This window comes from Gavialis gangeticus, unplaced genomic scaffold (assembly GCF_001723915.1).
Source record: "Gavialis gangeticus isolate Ggan-Ray unplaced genomic scaffold, GavGan_comp1, whole genome shotgun sequence".
NCBI lineage: Eukaryota > Metazoa > Chordata > Crocodylia > Gavialidae > Gavialis > Gavialis gangeticus.
The window spans coordinates 13923577-13940550 of NW_017729001.1; the positions used below are offsets into that span (position 1 = coordinate 13923577).

At 42.4% G+C, this 16974-nt stretch overlaps 1 protein-coding gene across 4 annotated transcripts in view; it reads right to left on the minus strand.

The window, feature by feature from the left end:
* Positions 1 to 16974, minus strand: part of CABIN1 (calcineurin binding protein 1) — a 280731-nt gene that overhangs the window by 38929 nt on the left and 224828 nt on the right. For 3 of the 4 annotated variants that reach the window (XM_019506890.1, XM_019506887.1, XM_019506888.1), the window contains exons 31-34: positions 13260 to 13450; positions 10426 to 10522; positions 6845 to 7486; positions 5950 to 6024 (exon numbers count right to left, since the gene is read on the minus strand). In XM_019506890.1, the coding sequence (XP_019362435.1) occupies positions 5950 to 6024; positions 6845 to 7486; positions 10426 to 10522; positions 13260 to 13450 (1005 nt within the window). The remainder of the gene's footprint in view (positions 1 to 5949; positions 6025 to 6844; positions 7487 to 10425; positions 10523 to 13259; positions 13451 to 16974) is intronic. The other variant, XM_019506891.1, reaches the window with a different exon arrangement.

Below are 16974 nucleotides of genomic sequence, written 5' to 3' on the forward strand. Positions count from 1 at the left end.
GTGCGGCGGGGGGGGCGGGGGGGGGGGGGGTGGCCCCGGACCTGCGCGGGGCAGGGCAGGCTGGGGCTGGGTTGCTCCCAGTGGAGGCTGGGGCCTCACTGTGATTGGGTTGGGCGGTAGTGGCATTGGGAGTCCACCTATGCAGGGCTGGAGCCACCTGAAAATTCACTGTAGCCCCCTCAACTCCACTACCTGGCCCGACCACAGCGCAGCCCCAGCTTCCACTGGGAACAGCCCAGTGCCACCTCCTAGGCCCAGTGGCAGCCTGCCCTCTCCCACACAGATCTGGGACACTCATGGGGGGAGGAGAAGGAGAGAGAGGAGAGAAGGGGCTGAGGCTGGGAGGCAGTAGCGGACTCGATCCTTTTACCACCCGCCCAGCTGGGCTCACCAGGCTGCTCCTGCACTCTGTCCCTCACTGTGGGGGCCTCTATCTGGCCCCTGCCCCTTGCCTTCCCCCACCAACTGACCTGCTGGGCTGGGGGGGGAGGGCGAGGGGGGCACCCACATGCATTCACACCCCCAGCCCCCCCCCCCCGGATCCACTGCAAGAGGCTCCAGGATTGACCGGTTAGTAACCACTGCTCTAGGAGCTAGACACAGTCAGTCAAGCACAGCAAGCTTGCATTTTGCACCTTCACATCCCTCTAACTGTCTCGGGGGGGGGGGGGAATCTTTCCAGATGAGCTTTTCTGTTCAGAGCTGCATCTGACTTGTTTAAGAAAGGAAAAAACTAGCTGTTCACCTCCACATCTGTCAAGAAGATCTCAGAGAATTTCTACAACCAAAATGAAAGCGTCTAAATATTAGTGTTAAAATAAATCCTGAAAAAGATTTAAAGAAGCCTCACTATAAAACTCAAACTGCTCTTCAAGCACTGACTTATTTTCTGGTTGTGCTTGAAGAGACATGAAAAACACCAAAGACTTTGAAAACAGTGTTGCCAAATATCTTAGATGAAAACTTCCCTGAATGGGCTGAAGAAAAAAAGGTAAAAAAAAGTAAGAGATATTAGTTGGACATGACATTCATTCAGTCACTAATTTTAGTAGCCTATAAAAGTCTGTGCAAAATATGCACCTCGACAGCATAAATTTTACAGTTCCAATAGCCAATCTGTGGCAGTGAAAGAAAATCCCTCAGATCCCACAAGTCCATTTTTCCATGCTGCTACTGCTTTAGTGACACCATTTGTGTACAGAAGGTAAATATTTACCAGTTTTAGATAAAGCACAATTCAGTCTGTTGAAACCGGAGAGATATCCCTAAGAGTGAATACTGTAGTGCCTACATATAAATTCATAGTTTGTTCTAGCAGCAACACACTGGCTCCATGCTACTGAAGATCACATCTCAAGCAGATAACAAATCAGACTGAGGCTAAATAGTCTCTCTAGTTTGTATTTCCTGCTTCCTGAAAGGAACTTCCTACAACAGGAACAAAATGCACATTGTAAATTAGGAGACAAAAAAGTTTTATTGCAAATAATTTATTAGATGAAGCTGTTCTGTTCTGGCATAACTTGGTACTAAATTACTACAGTACACTCAAGACTAGTTTGTTTGTAATGTTTTCCTGTCTTATCTTTTCACTGCATGTCTGAATGATCAATGACTTGGTCAGAGGATCTGAGAACGGAACTGCACTCCAGGAATCTTCAAAAATTTTGAGCACAAAAACTTAACAGATACAGACAAATTTCAGAGTAGCATCTGAAGATTGATATGGTCCTATTGGTCACATTGACCTTATCATAGAATCTGAACTCTACACAGAAGTCCTCTAGCATGAACTGTAAGAAGTTAGTTACTTGGCACATTATTTTTACACCCAATTCCCAAATGCAAGTTTATGACTATTCAGTTATTGTTTGTTTTACAAGGAAGTAAAATGACATAACTTGACTTCTTCATCCACATGAGTTATAAAAGACAGTACTATATGAGACCAGAAGAAAAAAAAAAAGAGTATAACGTTTCTTGCTTAATATCTTTATTTAAATTTCAAACAGGAAAATGCCACTGAGCCCATCATACAGCTACTCTGGTGAGAAAGGTCCTTCAGACAAAATAAATTCCTGTTCTTCTTCCCATTTTCACCCACTCAATAAAAAAAAAAAAAAAAAAAAATCAGCTAGTTCTGAAGAGCTTTGCAAACTGATGCTTCAATGAAGCACTATTACAAAATACGAAGACAATACAGAGAACCCAACACAAAGCATCTTGAAATTATATGGGAAGGACAACATTTAAAACACACTGGATTATCTGTCTCTGGTGTTCTCATCTGTGCACACATTTCTGGGAGAAAAAGAAAAGATTACATTTTATCTTGTTACTCTATAAACTGTTTTTAAAAGTCAATAGTCCCAAAAATGAAAATTGCTGTCAAGATTCCACACCTGTGGAAGTATGTTTTAGCAAAATCAGAAGATTTCCTTGATAGTATGATCGAGTAAGGGCTTCATCAGCCCACAAATTCCAAAAAAAATTAAACTGGTTTTTTGTGAAGCCAACTAAACTAGGCCTTGAAAACTATTTTTCTTTACATCATCATAGATTCATAGATGTTAGGGTTGGAAGGGACCTCAATAGATCATTGAGTCTGACCCCCTGCCCTGGACAGGAAAGAGTGCTGGGTTCAGATGACCCCAGCCAGATGCCCATCCAACCTCCTCTTGAAGACCCGCAGGGTAGGGGAGAGCACCACCTCCCTTGGGAGCCCATTTCAGACCTTGGCCACTCTAACTATGAAGAAGTTCCTCCTAATGTCCAGTCTAAATCTGCTCTCTGCTAGCTTATGGCCATTATTTCTTGTGACCCCCTGGGGTGCCTTGGTGAGCAGAGCTTCACCAATTCCCTTCTGCGCCCCCATGATGAATTTACAGGCAGCCACAAGGTCGCCTCTCAACCTTCTCTTGCAGAGGCTGAAGAGGTCTAGGTGCCCTAGTCTCTCCTTGTAGGGCTTGGCCTGCAAGCCCTGAATCATATGAGTGGCCCTTCTCTGGACCCTCTCCAGGTTATCCACATCCCTCTTGAAGTGTGGCGTCCAAAACTGCACGCAGTACTCCAACTGCGGTCTGACCAGCGCCCAATAGAGGGGAAGTATCACCTCCTTGGTTCTGTCTGTCACGCATCTGCTGCTGCATGATAAAGTGTAGTTAACTTTTCTGATGACTTTGTCACACTGATGACTCATGTTCATCTTGGAGTCCACTAGGACTCCGAGATCACTTTCATTTAACACATTAGCCTCAGAAGTGTGCCAAAACAACCCAAGAGACTACTGTAGTAATAACAGTGTAAAGCAAAAGGGGGCGCATCTACAGCAAGACAAGAAAGATGATCCCTGTCAACAAGTACTCCTGTAATTCTAATGCCTGAGTGTTTAGATTTCTAATCTAATGTATAACACTCCATACCAAATTAATTATTATCATCATCATCAACAGAAAAAGCAGCCAGGCTTGACAGCACATCTCCATGCCCGGAGCAGCACCAACTCCTACTGTGCTGATTTTTGGATATGATCAGCTGCTGTGGCAACAATTGCTTTTGTGCCCCCACCTCCACAAAGGTGGCCGTACAAAGGTAATGGGGTGAGGGGAAAAGGGAACTGCTGTTCCAGTGGTCCCACCTCAGTTACACTCATGGTTTCAACATCCTCAGGCAAGCAGGCTATAAAAATGCAACACACTCCTCTCTTCTGACCTCTGTGGGTAACAAAGTGCTAATTCTAAAAGCAAATCTGTAGTTGCCCTGCCTAAAGCTAAAAAGCTGCTTGAATTATATGAAAAGCCCAGCATATAGGGCGATGCGTAGGGGGTGCACTCCCTGAGCATGGCGGTGCACCCCCTACAAAAATGCGCCCGCAGGCAGTCACCAATCCCTGGTCAGTGCTCGCCAGCACCCACCACCCCCGCCAGCGCTGGCAGTGTCTGCGGGAGGTCTGCGCTTACCGCCGCCGAGCTCCTGCCACTGCCACCGCACTCCCACAGCCATGCCCCCCCCAGCCACCAGGGGCACGTGTAGTTCATACCTGGTATCAAGGATAGCAAAATATCTCTTTTGAAGAGAGAGTTACTGACAGACCCAAATAATCTGCAAAAGTACGGCATAAAGCTCTGTGTCTTCATACTACACGTTCATTCATTAGAAAGGCCTTTTATTCATTCCCACTGCAGTAGCTTTGTGGTCTTCAAGAAAGAATGTAGTATGAATGTTTTTAGTAAAAAAACCCATCTATATTTAATACAGTTAAATAAAAGGACAAATTATATCTAAGCCAAAAGCAAAAAGAAACGGCGATGCCAGTGGACTAACGGAAATCAGCAAGAGGAATCTCAAAACCCCTTAGAATAGGGAAATTTATCTTTACTGTGTCTTATACAGGTGTGTAGATAGAATGGGCCAAGCCTGGGAGAAGCATTAGCAGGTGAATTCACAACAGACCTCTGTGGGCTAAAACTCAGTGTGTTAAATGAGAATAAGCCAACTGGAAAATGGGGGTGATAACTACTCTAACTTGTACTAATTAGATACTCAATGAATATGCAAAATCAGGGCAATCGGCTGCTACAGGAGACAGAAGGTAGGACCTGTAGGAGGGAAAAGCAATTAAAGGAGGATGCAAGAGAAAGTGCCCCTCCAGCCTATTTATCTTTTCATTTAGTAGTTTTATCTACTACAACCACTGTGATGTGTTATACTCATTTACCAATTTGGGATGAAGTAAAGATACATGATTTTACCACTTGCACCCATTTTTCAAACACTTTGATTTACCCGTCCTTCATAATGAAGTTACACTGAATTCAGTTCAATCTTCTTGCACAGGTCTACATTTTTGGTGTAGGAAATCTTAAGCAGAGGCACTTTTTGTATCTAGCTTTACAATTGCAAAAATTCTTTCCTATGTTGTAAAATGGTAAAATGTAACAAAGTTTCTACTTCAAACAGTTGTTAAATAGATTTTGAGGACTAGCAATCTATAATATAAAGTCTAGCTTGCATTATAAAGTAATGCATAAATCAGCTGAGTAGCATTAAACAATTGGCTAAACACTCAGACTTTCCCAAATGTATTACTTTTTAGACTGACTCCGAGTCACTGTTTTTACTCTTAAGCCTTGTGTGCTGGCGCGAGAAGCTTGGGGAAACTAAGCCATTGTTGCCAGAAACCCACAATCCTGTGCTGCTGCTAGCTCCATAGTTTGCCAGCAACATGAATCACCATAAGTCAAACCTACTGACCCATCTTCTTTTTGCTTTTGGCATTAGCTCAGCTCTCTCAAAGCATAAAGCAAATAACAATTCTACTTCAAGTTCCAGTTGAGTATAGTAGTCACCCAAAAACCACCGAGTTCCTGGGAGACTATGTGAAATGCGACCTTTACATGTAACAAAAAATTCAGATCTGTTGTTTCTCATCCAAAGGCTCAGAAAATTGAGAGCGTGTGCAAGAGCTCTCTCTTGGTAGATGATGCACTCAGGTTTCCACTACTGTATCTGTATAGCTACCTACATCTCTGTATCTTAAGCCAGCTCACCTCAGCTAAGCAACAAATTACAAGTTATTACTTGTAATCCTGCAATAGCCTTTGTAGTAATGAATATGATGAAAACTGCCAGAGAAAGGGGATTGCAAGTGTTTAAATTGCAGAAAATGCACACAAGAAGGAAAAACAAGGAAGTGTGACAGAGGGCTAAGAAACAAAATAGGAACTGAATTCTTCTTAGCAACCAAATACTTACCAGAACATTTGAAGAGTAAAGCACTCCTCCCTCCCTCATCTCCCATGAAACCTATTCTACAGAAATGATGCTAACAGATCCTCCTAATATCTACAATCACTCCTACTGGCCATAACAGACTTAATTGCTATGATCAGACCATGAGATAAAAGGTATTGCTAATGGTAGAAAGAGAAGAAATGGTTCAGAACTTACCTGTTTCTGTGCTGAGGTTCCCATATGCACCTGACAGAACTTGACTGCCTGTTCAAGGGCTGCTTCTTCATCCACCTAAATAAAGCAAATACAATTAATGAAGCCATGAGTACTCTCAGTGATCACAGTTTCAAAGCAGACTAAACTAAACAGAAGCAAAAGCACATCAATCCAGAATAAGAGTCCCCACATATTGAGTAAGTATGAATAGCAGAAGTTCCCACCAATTTCGACAGCTTAGAACAGGCCCCTTGAGTTCCAGTATATGCAGATCCAACTTTCTTTGGTCCTAAATAACACCCCTGTCAGGACAAGTGCCTAGGTAGCACACGCAGACCTGCTCAGAAAGGGTTTGGTGGACCACGAGGCCCTTTCACACATATGCAGCTCTTCTGATGTTTTGTCAGACATGGCATTCATTGTTATTCATTGCTTTAGTTTGTTGTAATCATGATAGGAGTGCTGCTGTTTATTAATTTGGCACCAGTATAAGAAGTAATTGCTGTGCTAACACTGCCACTCTTGAAACTACAAAGCAGATGCCCCTGCATTCCACATGTGTCAGCTATCACTGAATCCCACTGGCCAGGAAAAAAGTCAGAAAAAGTTCCTATCGCACATTCTTTGACAAGGCCATAAACTACATCTGTTAAAAGAATGTGCCTAAGTGAACAATGGAAAGAGAGGATGATGCAGCATCAAAAATTAAGACCTTTAAAGTAAGGAATATATGGCCCTAATATTATTAATCAAAATATATAATTTAATCACTTTATGTTATCTGAGTTGTGCAATGGTAATGGTAGTACTATCTTGGGGAAAGGATTTTGCACAAAGAATATCTGAGATCAGAGGTCACAATGAAAAAGTAGAATTTGAAAGTAAAATCACTTACCTGTTTAATCAGCATATATGTTTCAGACATGATCTTCTCAATTCTGCCCAGGTCATAGGCCATGACCTTTTGACCTTGCTGCCATACCCGGTAGGCATCAAGCAAGAGGGTTTTCCCAGATTCTACATCCTCTAGTAACTTCCTCTTTCTATTTGATCTCTGAACAGCCTCCTCTGTTGGTGGTGTCTGGATCGTTCCTTTAGCTACTTGCTGCTGGTGCTTTGAGCTGATACTTAAGTCTTCCAGGGAGAGTTCTGCAGTTCGGCTTTCAGGTGTTTTATCCTTTAAGTTCCTGCTAGGCTGAACACGGTCTGACTCAGTGCGTTTACAGGAAGAATCAATTTTCTCAGGGTCAGTGGAATAGCTGTCAAGATCCATGGGCTCAACTGAGCCAGGCCTAGGAACCTCTTTTATTTCTTTGTTATTCTTATCCTCTTGTTCCAACGTGTCCATAGCATTGGGAGTTTGTCCCTGGGTCACTTCTTTCACTCCATTCTCAGTAACATGTCCTGCTCCATCAGAAAGAACTGGCTTTTTGGGAAGGACCTCCTTCCCCTCTTCAGCACTAGCTTTGTTGGAGACGTCTGTTGTCATCCTTCCAACTACAAGGCTACAAGATTTGGAACCCTGATCTTCCGAAACCTGTGAGTGTGCATGGGGGAAAACCCATTTTACTTACTGCTGAAATCAGAAGTTACTCAGTGCTTGAAAAATCTGACTACAGCTACAGAGTGGATATGTCTACACATGTGCCCACTATGCAGTTGATCATTTAGTACTTGATAAAGCAAGTGGTACCCCTGGTACCATGCAGTCCTGGTGGTGCACAGGTCATTTCTGACCTTACTGAAGCAACAAGCTACTGTGCTGTAGTGGCAGTGTCAAGGTTAGTGCCTGCTGGCACTACGTCACAGATGCGCCCAGCATGTCAACAACATGCAACATGGTGTCATCCTGTCTTGTATTGAAGAACTCAGTATATCTAATGCTTATCCATGCAGAGTCCAAAAAAAACCAAAAAAAAAACAACCCACCACCCATAAGAAAAAAAGGGGAAAAAAATCACTTCAAACCACAACTGTTATGACTGGTTAAAATACGTTGATGAATCAACAGCATGGATTTATTTTAACCCTAAATTTCCTTCCGCTGCTTCAGTCAATGCTCTATATATTTAAATGAGCAATATCAGTGTTTGGACAATAAGAAGTTTCCCCTAACATAGTAGGCACATCTACGTGTTCATTAGTGCAGTGCCTCCTATGCATTAAAACTTACTACTGGCAAAAGGAAGTACTAAATAAAGATGCAGTAGGCTGCCACTGCACACTAGTTCAATTGCATGCTTTTTTCATGACAGTTACCATGCAGTAGACTAATACTACTGTGCATTAGCCTAATAGCATGGTTTTTGCCATAACACTGTAATATTCAGTTAATCAGTCTACTGCATGTTAAGCATCTCATGTAGACGTGCCCACTGAAACCAAAAATACAAAGCCATTGCTCCTGGCACTTTACAAACCAACCTCAACATTTCACCTTCTGTCTTTTGGTTGCTCTGACCTAATCCTTTTCCTGTGGTTAGACTAAAATATTATGCCAGACTCTGATCTAACAGTAAACCTATAAAAATTTGAGTAAGGTGAAGTCTATATTCCTTCCGCTCAGACTAGAGCTGTTAAAACGGCTAATATTAAAATTCTTCAGTTTGGGTGTAGTAGGACTTGCTAGACAGAGTCACAGATGCTCAACAGACGTACATGGGTCCAACTCTGCTAAACACATTTTCAGCAAGTTTGCTTGCTGGTGCTCCTCAAATTTTTAGACTTGAAGTCTTCCCTTGATTTATTCACCTATATTTTTCTAAGTTACAACAAAATTAATTTGACACCACTTTATCTGCAGACAAGTGTGGTATGATAGATAGGTACCAATTCAGCCAGTCAGTGATCTTTGTAGAAATCTGACAAACACAGCTTGCTCTTCTTTTACTCCTTTCACAATCTATGAATAATACCACTTAACAGTAACTGTTCACGTAACATGCTGAAGGAATGTGGTGAGGGAATAGTACCTTATTTATCTGACTCCAAAACTACTCTGAATTTAAGAACCCCCCCACACAAATAATTACATTCTATACATAGAAAATATACAAACTTGCTATAATTTTCCATGTACTAAATCTAATTATTCACTGGTCACCTTCACCTTCAATTCATCCCATTCATTGCTGCAGCAAGGAAAGCAGTTAAATAGTCTGCCCTGGGTCAGGGTCAGAGCTGGAGCAGCAGATACCTGCCCCCACATCCCATCTCATTCTCAAATCCATGACTAGGGGCTCCCCCCATTAAATATGGCATTAAAGAAACAAAATCAAAATCTAATCTAAAGGATGTTTTGCTAGTGAAACATCCAGTCATTTAATTATAGATCCCACGTCAGATTTTGCTCTGTGTGCACTGTTTTCCTAAATCATATGGAATTCCCAACTTACACAAGAAGAGTAGAATCAAAACCATTGGACTCAACTCCCCTAAATGGATTCATTTCTGGATTTTACAAATGAGTAAGACTACTGCAGGAGAAATTTTAGGTGCACTAGCTAAACACATTAGAAATAAATAAAAGGGAAGGAATTAGGCCTGTGCGAAGCGGCTAGTATTTGCTTTGGGGGACAGTGATTCAATTCGGTGATTCGGCTGCTGCTAAAGGTCTGAATCACCCAGGCCCATCCCTGGCAATGGCTGCCCTGCCCAACCCAGCTCCTGGCACTTTGCAAAAAAACCCAAAACAACAACAACAAAAAAACCCACTCTGACTCCCTGGGTGCTGCCAGGTGGGGGGTGGGCAATCCCCACTGCCCCCCACTGCGTGAGGAACTCTGCACAAGACCTCTGACCCACCCCCCACTCCTCCATGGCTGTCCCCCGCCCCAGCTCCAGCCCTTCAAAGAAAACTCATACCCAAAACCCCCAGAATCACCGGTTCCTGCCTGGCAGGGGGTGATCCCCACTGCCCCCTGCAGGGTGCTTCCATGAGTCCCCCAAAGACCCAAGGAGGTCAGAGGGGTTGTGGCAGAACCCCCCCATGCAGTGTGGGGCAGTAGGGATCGCCCCCCCACCTGGCAGCACCCAGTGAGTGGGGTTTTTTTGGTTTTTTTTAAAAAAAGCACTGAGAGCTGGGGGAGCAGGCCTGGCAGGGGTCCCCCCTTGGTCCCTTCCCTGCCCCCTACTTACCAGCTCCGAATTTGGCTCCAGCTCCCTGCTGCAGTGGGCGGGGACTGCCTGAATCAAAGCTCTCCAAATCGTTCCTGAAGATTCAGAGAGCTTTGGAATTGATTTGGACCTTTTTATTGGTTCCCCGATTCGATTTGGATTTGGAGATTCAACCACTAAAAAAAAATTGGGCCAAACCTCCTCTGAATCAAATCAGCACCCAAAGCTTTGCACAGCCCTAGTATGAATAACAACTGGTCCACAGAAGGTTTGGGAAGCCGTTTAACTACCTATAGCCAAGCATTAGCAAATCAAAACTAATTTGCTAAAAATTCTACATCTTCATAGCAACTTTCTTACTTGTGTCAGATCGTTGAGTGTGTCCTCTAACACCTTCACTGTGAGAACAAAGGCTTGTTGGGCAAGCACCTGGCGATCTGCATCCCTTAAGTACTTCCTGTGCCAAAATGAGAATGTAACCAATGAAACTGAACTGTCAGAAACTCCAGGACTTCAAAAATAAGAATGAATAAAAATTAAATTCTTAAAATAAATAGCACATAGAATACAAGGTAAACCGCAAAAGGCAGCAAACATTTACATTAACTGTACACCAAACAACTTCAGTATGTGAACTTCTTGCATGCTGCTCCCAATATATAGGAAAGATGGCATTCATCAACAATGCTCTTGACATCTTGCCTGCATAAATAGGAATAATGAAGAAAACGAGTGTAGAAGCTTTCCTGCACCTTAAAATCTGCAAGCTTTTGTTATTCAAAAATCTGGGTTCTCTCCAAAAAGGAGGTCAAATATGCTAAATAACCTTGAACACTAGGGTGGCTCACACAACAATGGAAAATGGCCACTTGAGATGAAGGGAGACAAGCTAACTTTAAAAGCCATACTTCTACTGTTAAAAGGCTCGTGAGTCAACACACGTGCTAACCAGCAAGTACAACAAAAAATTATGTTAATTGGAGGAAGTCTATTGAGAACACATCTTTAAGCCATACTGGTGGGTTTTCAGGTGAAAATTTACTTAATTAATGACAGTTCTGGGGCTTTTTGTGCATATCTGATGTTTTGAGTTTAGTTAAAGTGAAAAAAGAAAGCCCTCTTAAAATACCAAGTATATGTGCATGTGTATACATACACATACACTGCCTATATAGTTTATGCATACTGGCAAACACACTCAAAACAATTCACATTTACACCGTCTCCAAGTGACTGCACCACCCAGTTCTGCAGGGCCCCCACCAAAGCATGGGGCATGGGTGGTTGCCCCAATTCGCCTCCCCACTAGGGACAGCCCCGAGTGGCCTAATGCTTCCAGCCACTACAATACAACTGTCATTGATATTACCCTACATTTCTTAAAAAACATTTAGATGCACTTTTAATGCTTCCTTCTTGGTAACCAACTGAAAATTTTGCCTCAAGATTTTTTTCTCCAATTTTTCCCTGTCATATTTAGATCCTGGCCTTTCCAAAGATGCCAACATACAGTCAAGTTTAAAATGGCAATTTTTCAAATAAAAATCAACATAATTAAAATTAGATTACTCTCCTATTAGACAAGGCCTTAGACCACTTATTTTCAACCAGGGTATTATGGCACTCTGAGGCACCCTGGGATTCTTTAAGGAATGCCGTGGGGTGCCACACTATATTTGCACTGTTAGGTATGCGAACACAATTCACAAAATAACCCAAAAGATCTCAAATAGGAATTCATAGTGTTAAAAAACACAAACACTCTGACCTTTGAGGTCTTTCTGAATTCTTTGCAGCAAAAGAATTGCTCTACTATTATTTTTCTGCAATCAAAAGAGTGAAAACTAAAAAGACAACATTTTCCAAGGGGTGCCTTATGCCTAAGGAAAAGTGCCTTGAGCCTAAAAACATTGAGGACCACTGTCTTAGTGTCAGCTCCCAAGACCTAGTTTGGGGTTGTTCAATTAATTAAGGATGCAGGGACACAGAGCTGTCCGTTACAGCTGTGAGAAGCTTTGGTCCCCGATTCGATTCGGCCGAGATTCCGCTCGATCTGGTGGCCGAATCTCCAAATCCAAATTGAATCAGGAGACCCTTTAATCTCTCCGAATCGAATCAGAACCCTCTGGCAATTCAGACGTAGACACAGCTTTAAATGTTTTTTCTACATACCTCAAGGTACCAGCACGGCTCGTGAATGCTGCCATGGTGGGGTGGATGGAGCATCCCACAGGAGCGCATGGTGCTCCCCAGCGTGCTCGGCAGCAGACCCAAAAGTGGACCAGAAGCACTTCTGGGTCTGCCAGGGACTGTGCTGCCCTCCCCCCCGCCCCAGCTTGGTGACTGGTGCCTCCTTGGTTTGGGGGGGCAACCAGGGTCCCCGCACGGCTGATCGCTGAGCCAAGGCAGTACGGTTGGACCCCCCACATGCTTGGCAGAGGACCCAGAAGTGGAGCGGAAGTACTTCTGGTCCACTTCTGGGTTCGCTGCCAAACAGGCGGGGGGGCCCTCCCATGCTCACGTGGGATGCTCCAACTGCCCCAGCATCACAGCGTTCACGAGCTGCAGCTGGTACCTCAAGGTATGCAGAAAAACATTTAAAGCTGCATCTATGGCAGAATTGCCAATTCTCTGAATCCACACTGAATCTCTGGATTTGTCTGAAACAAATTGGGGACAGTGATCCAAATCAACAAGTCAAATCACCGTCCCCAGTTTGGGCTGAATCAGGATCAAATACGGCCTGTTTTGCACACCCCTACTGTCTATGCCACGAACCCTTCTCCAGAGGGCAGATGCTAAAAAGAGGGCTGGGTAAGTGTGATACTGGCCTATGCCCCAGCCAGATTCTTCTCACAGGAAAAATGGAATCCACAGCAGGTCAGTAAAACCTGCTTTTTGGCAGCTTGCGCCTCCTGGGAGTGCCAAGTAGTTCTAGAATGGCTGAGAATCTAAACTCTGGAGGCACAGCTCTCAGTATCCTTTTGCACCAGTAGCCAGAATTCCTCAGAACCATGTTAATTCACATTCCTGACCTATGTTCTTTTCTTTAACACAAGCACAATTCATAGTGCTATGGATCAGCATTTATTTCCTCAAACCAGATTAAATGTTTTTCTTGCAACAGAAAAATTATGAGAAATTAATTAAAAAAAAATTAGGAAAGAATCATAAGCTAACACAAAACATCTTACTTTCCCTGGTCAGGGGTCCTTTGCAGCATAGATGAGACTTTCAATAAGGTGTTGGAATCCTTGAGCTGTGACAGTACATTCAGCAACAAGACAATAGAGCGGTTCATATGAGATGCAAAACTGCCTGGGCGGTCGATTTCATCCACGGGAATGCGCCAGATTCCCTGAACAGAAAGCAAGACAGCAAACCTCTAAAGAGTTACTCAAATCAAGAAAACCAACCAACCACCCTCACCCCTCCTTCCCTGCAGTTCTTCTGCGTTCTGTATATGGAGTTTCAACATAAAACAGCAGAACACCAAATTAACTAGTGCAGTGGTCCTTCAAATAAAGAGATCCAGACAATTTAAAAGTCTTCTGGATAAAAAAGTTAACTGCTTTGTTCTTGTCATTAAGAAATCCTGGAATTTTACAGGATGCATAGCACCCATTTTAGGTAAGTTTGTTGAAAAAAATGCCAAGAGATGGTTACATTTTATTAAGCAAGTTTAACCTGAATCTGGTCCACACGCCATTCCAAAGCATTTTTGTCATAAAAGAACAACAACAAAATTATATTTTTGAACAGGTGAAAAAAAATTGTCCTCATTAGATGTGCAGCTGTCAGCCCATCACTTTAGAGCCATACCTACAAACAGAGTTGTTAGGATAGTCACATGCTTGATGATGTCTTGCTATCATTAGACCATTAATACCCTTGGAGTAATCAGCCTCTGACATCTGTAAAATCAGATTCCCCCACTGGCAAATTTTAAAAATGCACTTGTGTGCATATCCTGAGGTCTCTGACAAAATCAGAAGCCAAAGCAATCTTTGGGGAGTAGCTTATACATTTAATAATCGTTAAGTTATAGTTTAAATTTTGATTAGCTTTCATGGAGCTTGCAATGCTTAAGCAAAAACAAGAAGATTTTTTTTTGTCCAGGTATTTAACACAGAAGTGATCAGCATAGTGTAAACTGACTAGATATTAAACAACATTAAACTGACTAAATATGTCCAAACAGTATATATACACGTGTAGTGGCGATATAAATCACTCACTAGTAGTCTACAAGAGGCCAAGTACATAATACTACTGTTGCCACACCAGTATCAATCCTCTCACTACTCATTATTTCTATTGCTCAATGACGGAAAATGTCCACCAGTAATTCTTCTAGAAAAGAATCCTCCTCCTAAAATAGTATTAGCTTTACTATTTAATAAGGTTGTAAAAAGAAATTTCATGATCTAAGAATGCCTGTTAGAGTGTGACCTCTGCTTTGAGAGAGAGAAACATACAAATATTTAATCTTTCATTCCATTTTATAGATCCCCTTTTGCTGTTTTAGTGGTACTCTAAATGGAAGCAAAGTTTCTTTAGAACGTTTTACAAGATAGAAATGAAGAATCTGATTACTCCAAGGAATGCCTGATCCTCAAGGACAGAAAACAGCTATGTAAACAGTCCATCTAATACCAGGTCGGTCTCCTCCATGTTCTTGGTGAATTTATATTCTTCTCTGTACGATTTATTTAAACATATACATGCTACTTTTTTCTCTTCCCAATTTAAATGAAATCCTAGTTTTGTGTTTTGTTTTTAGTTAAGTGTTTAACTAGGTAGCAAGGACTTAAATTAGGCAGAACGCACAGAAATTTTCCTTCTCTTGCCTTCCCTAGCTCATTTTACTCCTGCCACCTTCCCCAATATCAACATTTACCTCACTTTTATTCCTGCATGTTCAAGCTTTCCATCACCAAGCTCCATACCTTTATTCCATTTTCCTTCTTTCAGGTAAACAGAACACACTGGCTGAAGTTGTCTGTGGCTCACCTTTGTGGCAAGACAGTCACTTCCTTCCTTCTCCAACTGTTTTTCTTTTTTCTTTCTTTCTTTTTTTTTTTTTTTTTTTTAAAAAGTACTTCCTTGTTTTGGTAGCATCTCTGTCTATTCAGGCAGTTCCCCATTTCAATACTGCTGTTACCAATACTCCATGCAACACTGCAGCAAAAGCCTTTTGATTGTGCAAAGAAAGACTTCAGAAGAAGGTTTTTTGGTTGTATATATTTAAATAAGTCTGCAACTATGCCTCTGTTTCCAAAGAATGAACCACCTCTGCAACAGGCATTCAAAGAGACAAAGCTCTCTAAACTGATTTCCACCAAATCCTCAAAAGGATTAAAATCGACTTCAACAATAGGAATACAAACACAGATACAATGATCTTCTCAACTGATGTAGCAGCACAATATGCAACGCATGGTTAACATACAAATACACCATAGGAATGGAAAGCTTCTGTGTTTCCATCTGATCCGCCACCCACTGCATCCTTCATGCATATTAGGTGGCACACACAGAGTCAACTTTATACACCCCAGGTAATTATACACAGAAAAATTCTAGATTATGCTAAATTAATTACATTTGTTTGTTTAAAAATTAAATTACACATAACACTATTTGAACCTTCTTTAGAAATAGTTGCAGATTACTTATGTGTGGGAGTTTGTGAAGGCATGGGGGGGGTTTGTGTGGTCTCCCCTGCCACCCCCTCCTCCATGGCTCCAGTAAATCCTGGGGGCTGCAGGTGGTGGCACAGAGCCAGCCCAGTTTGCCCTGCTGGCAGGTGCCTTTGGGCCAGATCGGGCTGGCCCCATGCCAGCACATGGGGCTTGCAGCACTGCAGGTACCCATGTGTACCACGGTGTGGAGGGCATGTGGTAGGGGGCCCCACACCAACCCCATACACACTCCCATACCCATCCCCTTTTCCTGCAGGCAGGAGCTCACCTTCCCCACTCACTGGCTACACCCCAGGGAATGACATGATATTATGCAATTATGCGCAATCATATGTTTTGTGCACAAAGTTACGCATGTGCATAATTGCATAATTCCCTGGGGTATAACTGTAGGACATCATACCAAGAATTGGTTTCCTGGAAGCTTCCCATACTTACCAATGCACATATTTTGGTCACACTCACCTCCCCCACACACATACACGAATTATTACCTGGAAAATTAGATTATCATCATTTTACAAATCTTCAAAAACCTCTTATATTTGGAAGTGGGGAGGGGAAATGTGGCAAGCCCACACCACTTAAGGAACTATTTTGTAGTACATTATATGAAATCCTCTCACCAAAACCAGAGAATAACTTTCAGGCAGTATTAGCCTCTAGCACAGAAAGGCCAACCAGAGTATACTTCAAGACCCCAGAATCTTCACTATCAATTCAGCCCAGTCTATATTTTGTTTGTGCCGATACAATACCCTATTATTTTTGGTACCAAACAAGGAACTTTTAATGTTTCATTAATGGATTTTATAGATTCTGTGCATTCATACTATACCTGCAATGTTCTGCTGTGCTAAACAAAGTAAATCAGGTTCCTTCCTTACTTTAAGCTAATTTTTGTTTATGTACTGGTATGTGAAAAGACCGTTTAAAATGATCTACAACAACAGGCTTAAGAGATATTTAAAGGACAGCTTCTTTGTCATCACTTGGACTAACTTTCCATGTGTTACTGTGCAGTAAACTGTTGAGAATTCTACACGTGTGTGTAATCCTTTCACTTAGGGGTGCACCGATAGAGATGTTGGGGGCTGATACCGATACCTGATTTTTAAGGAGGCATATTGGCCGATACTGAACCAATTTCCGATGCAGCTGTGTGCAACTGGTAAGTTTGTTGTGCTGGATGGGAAGGAGGGAG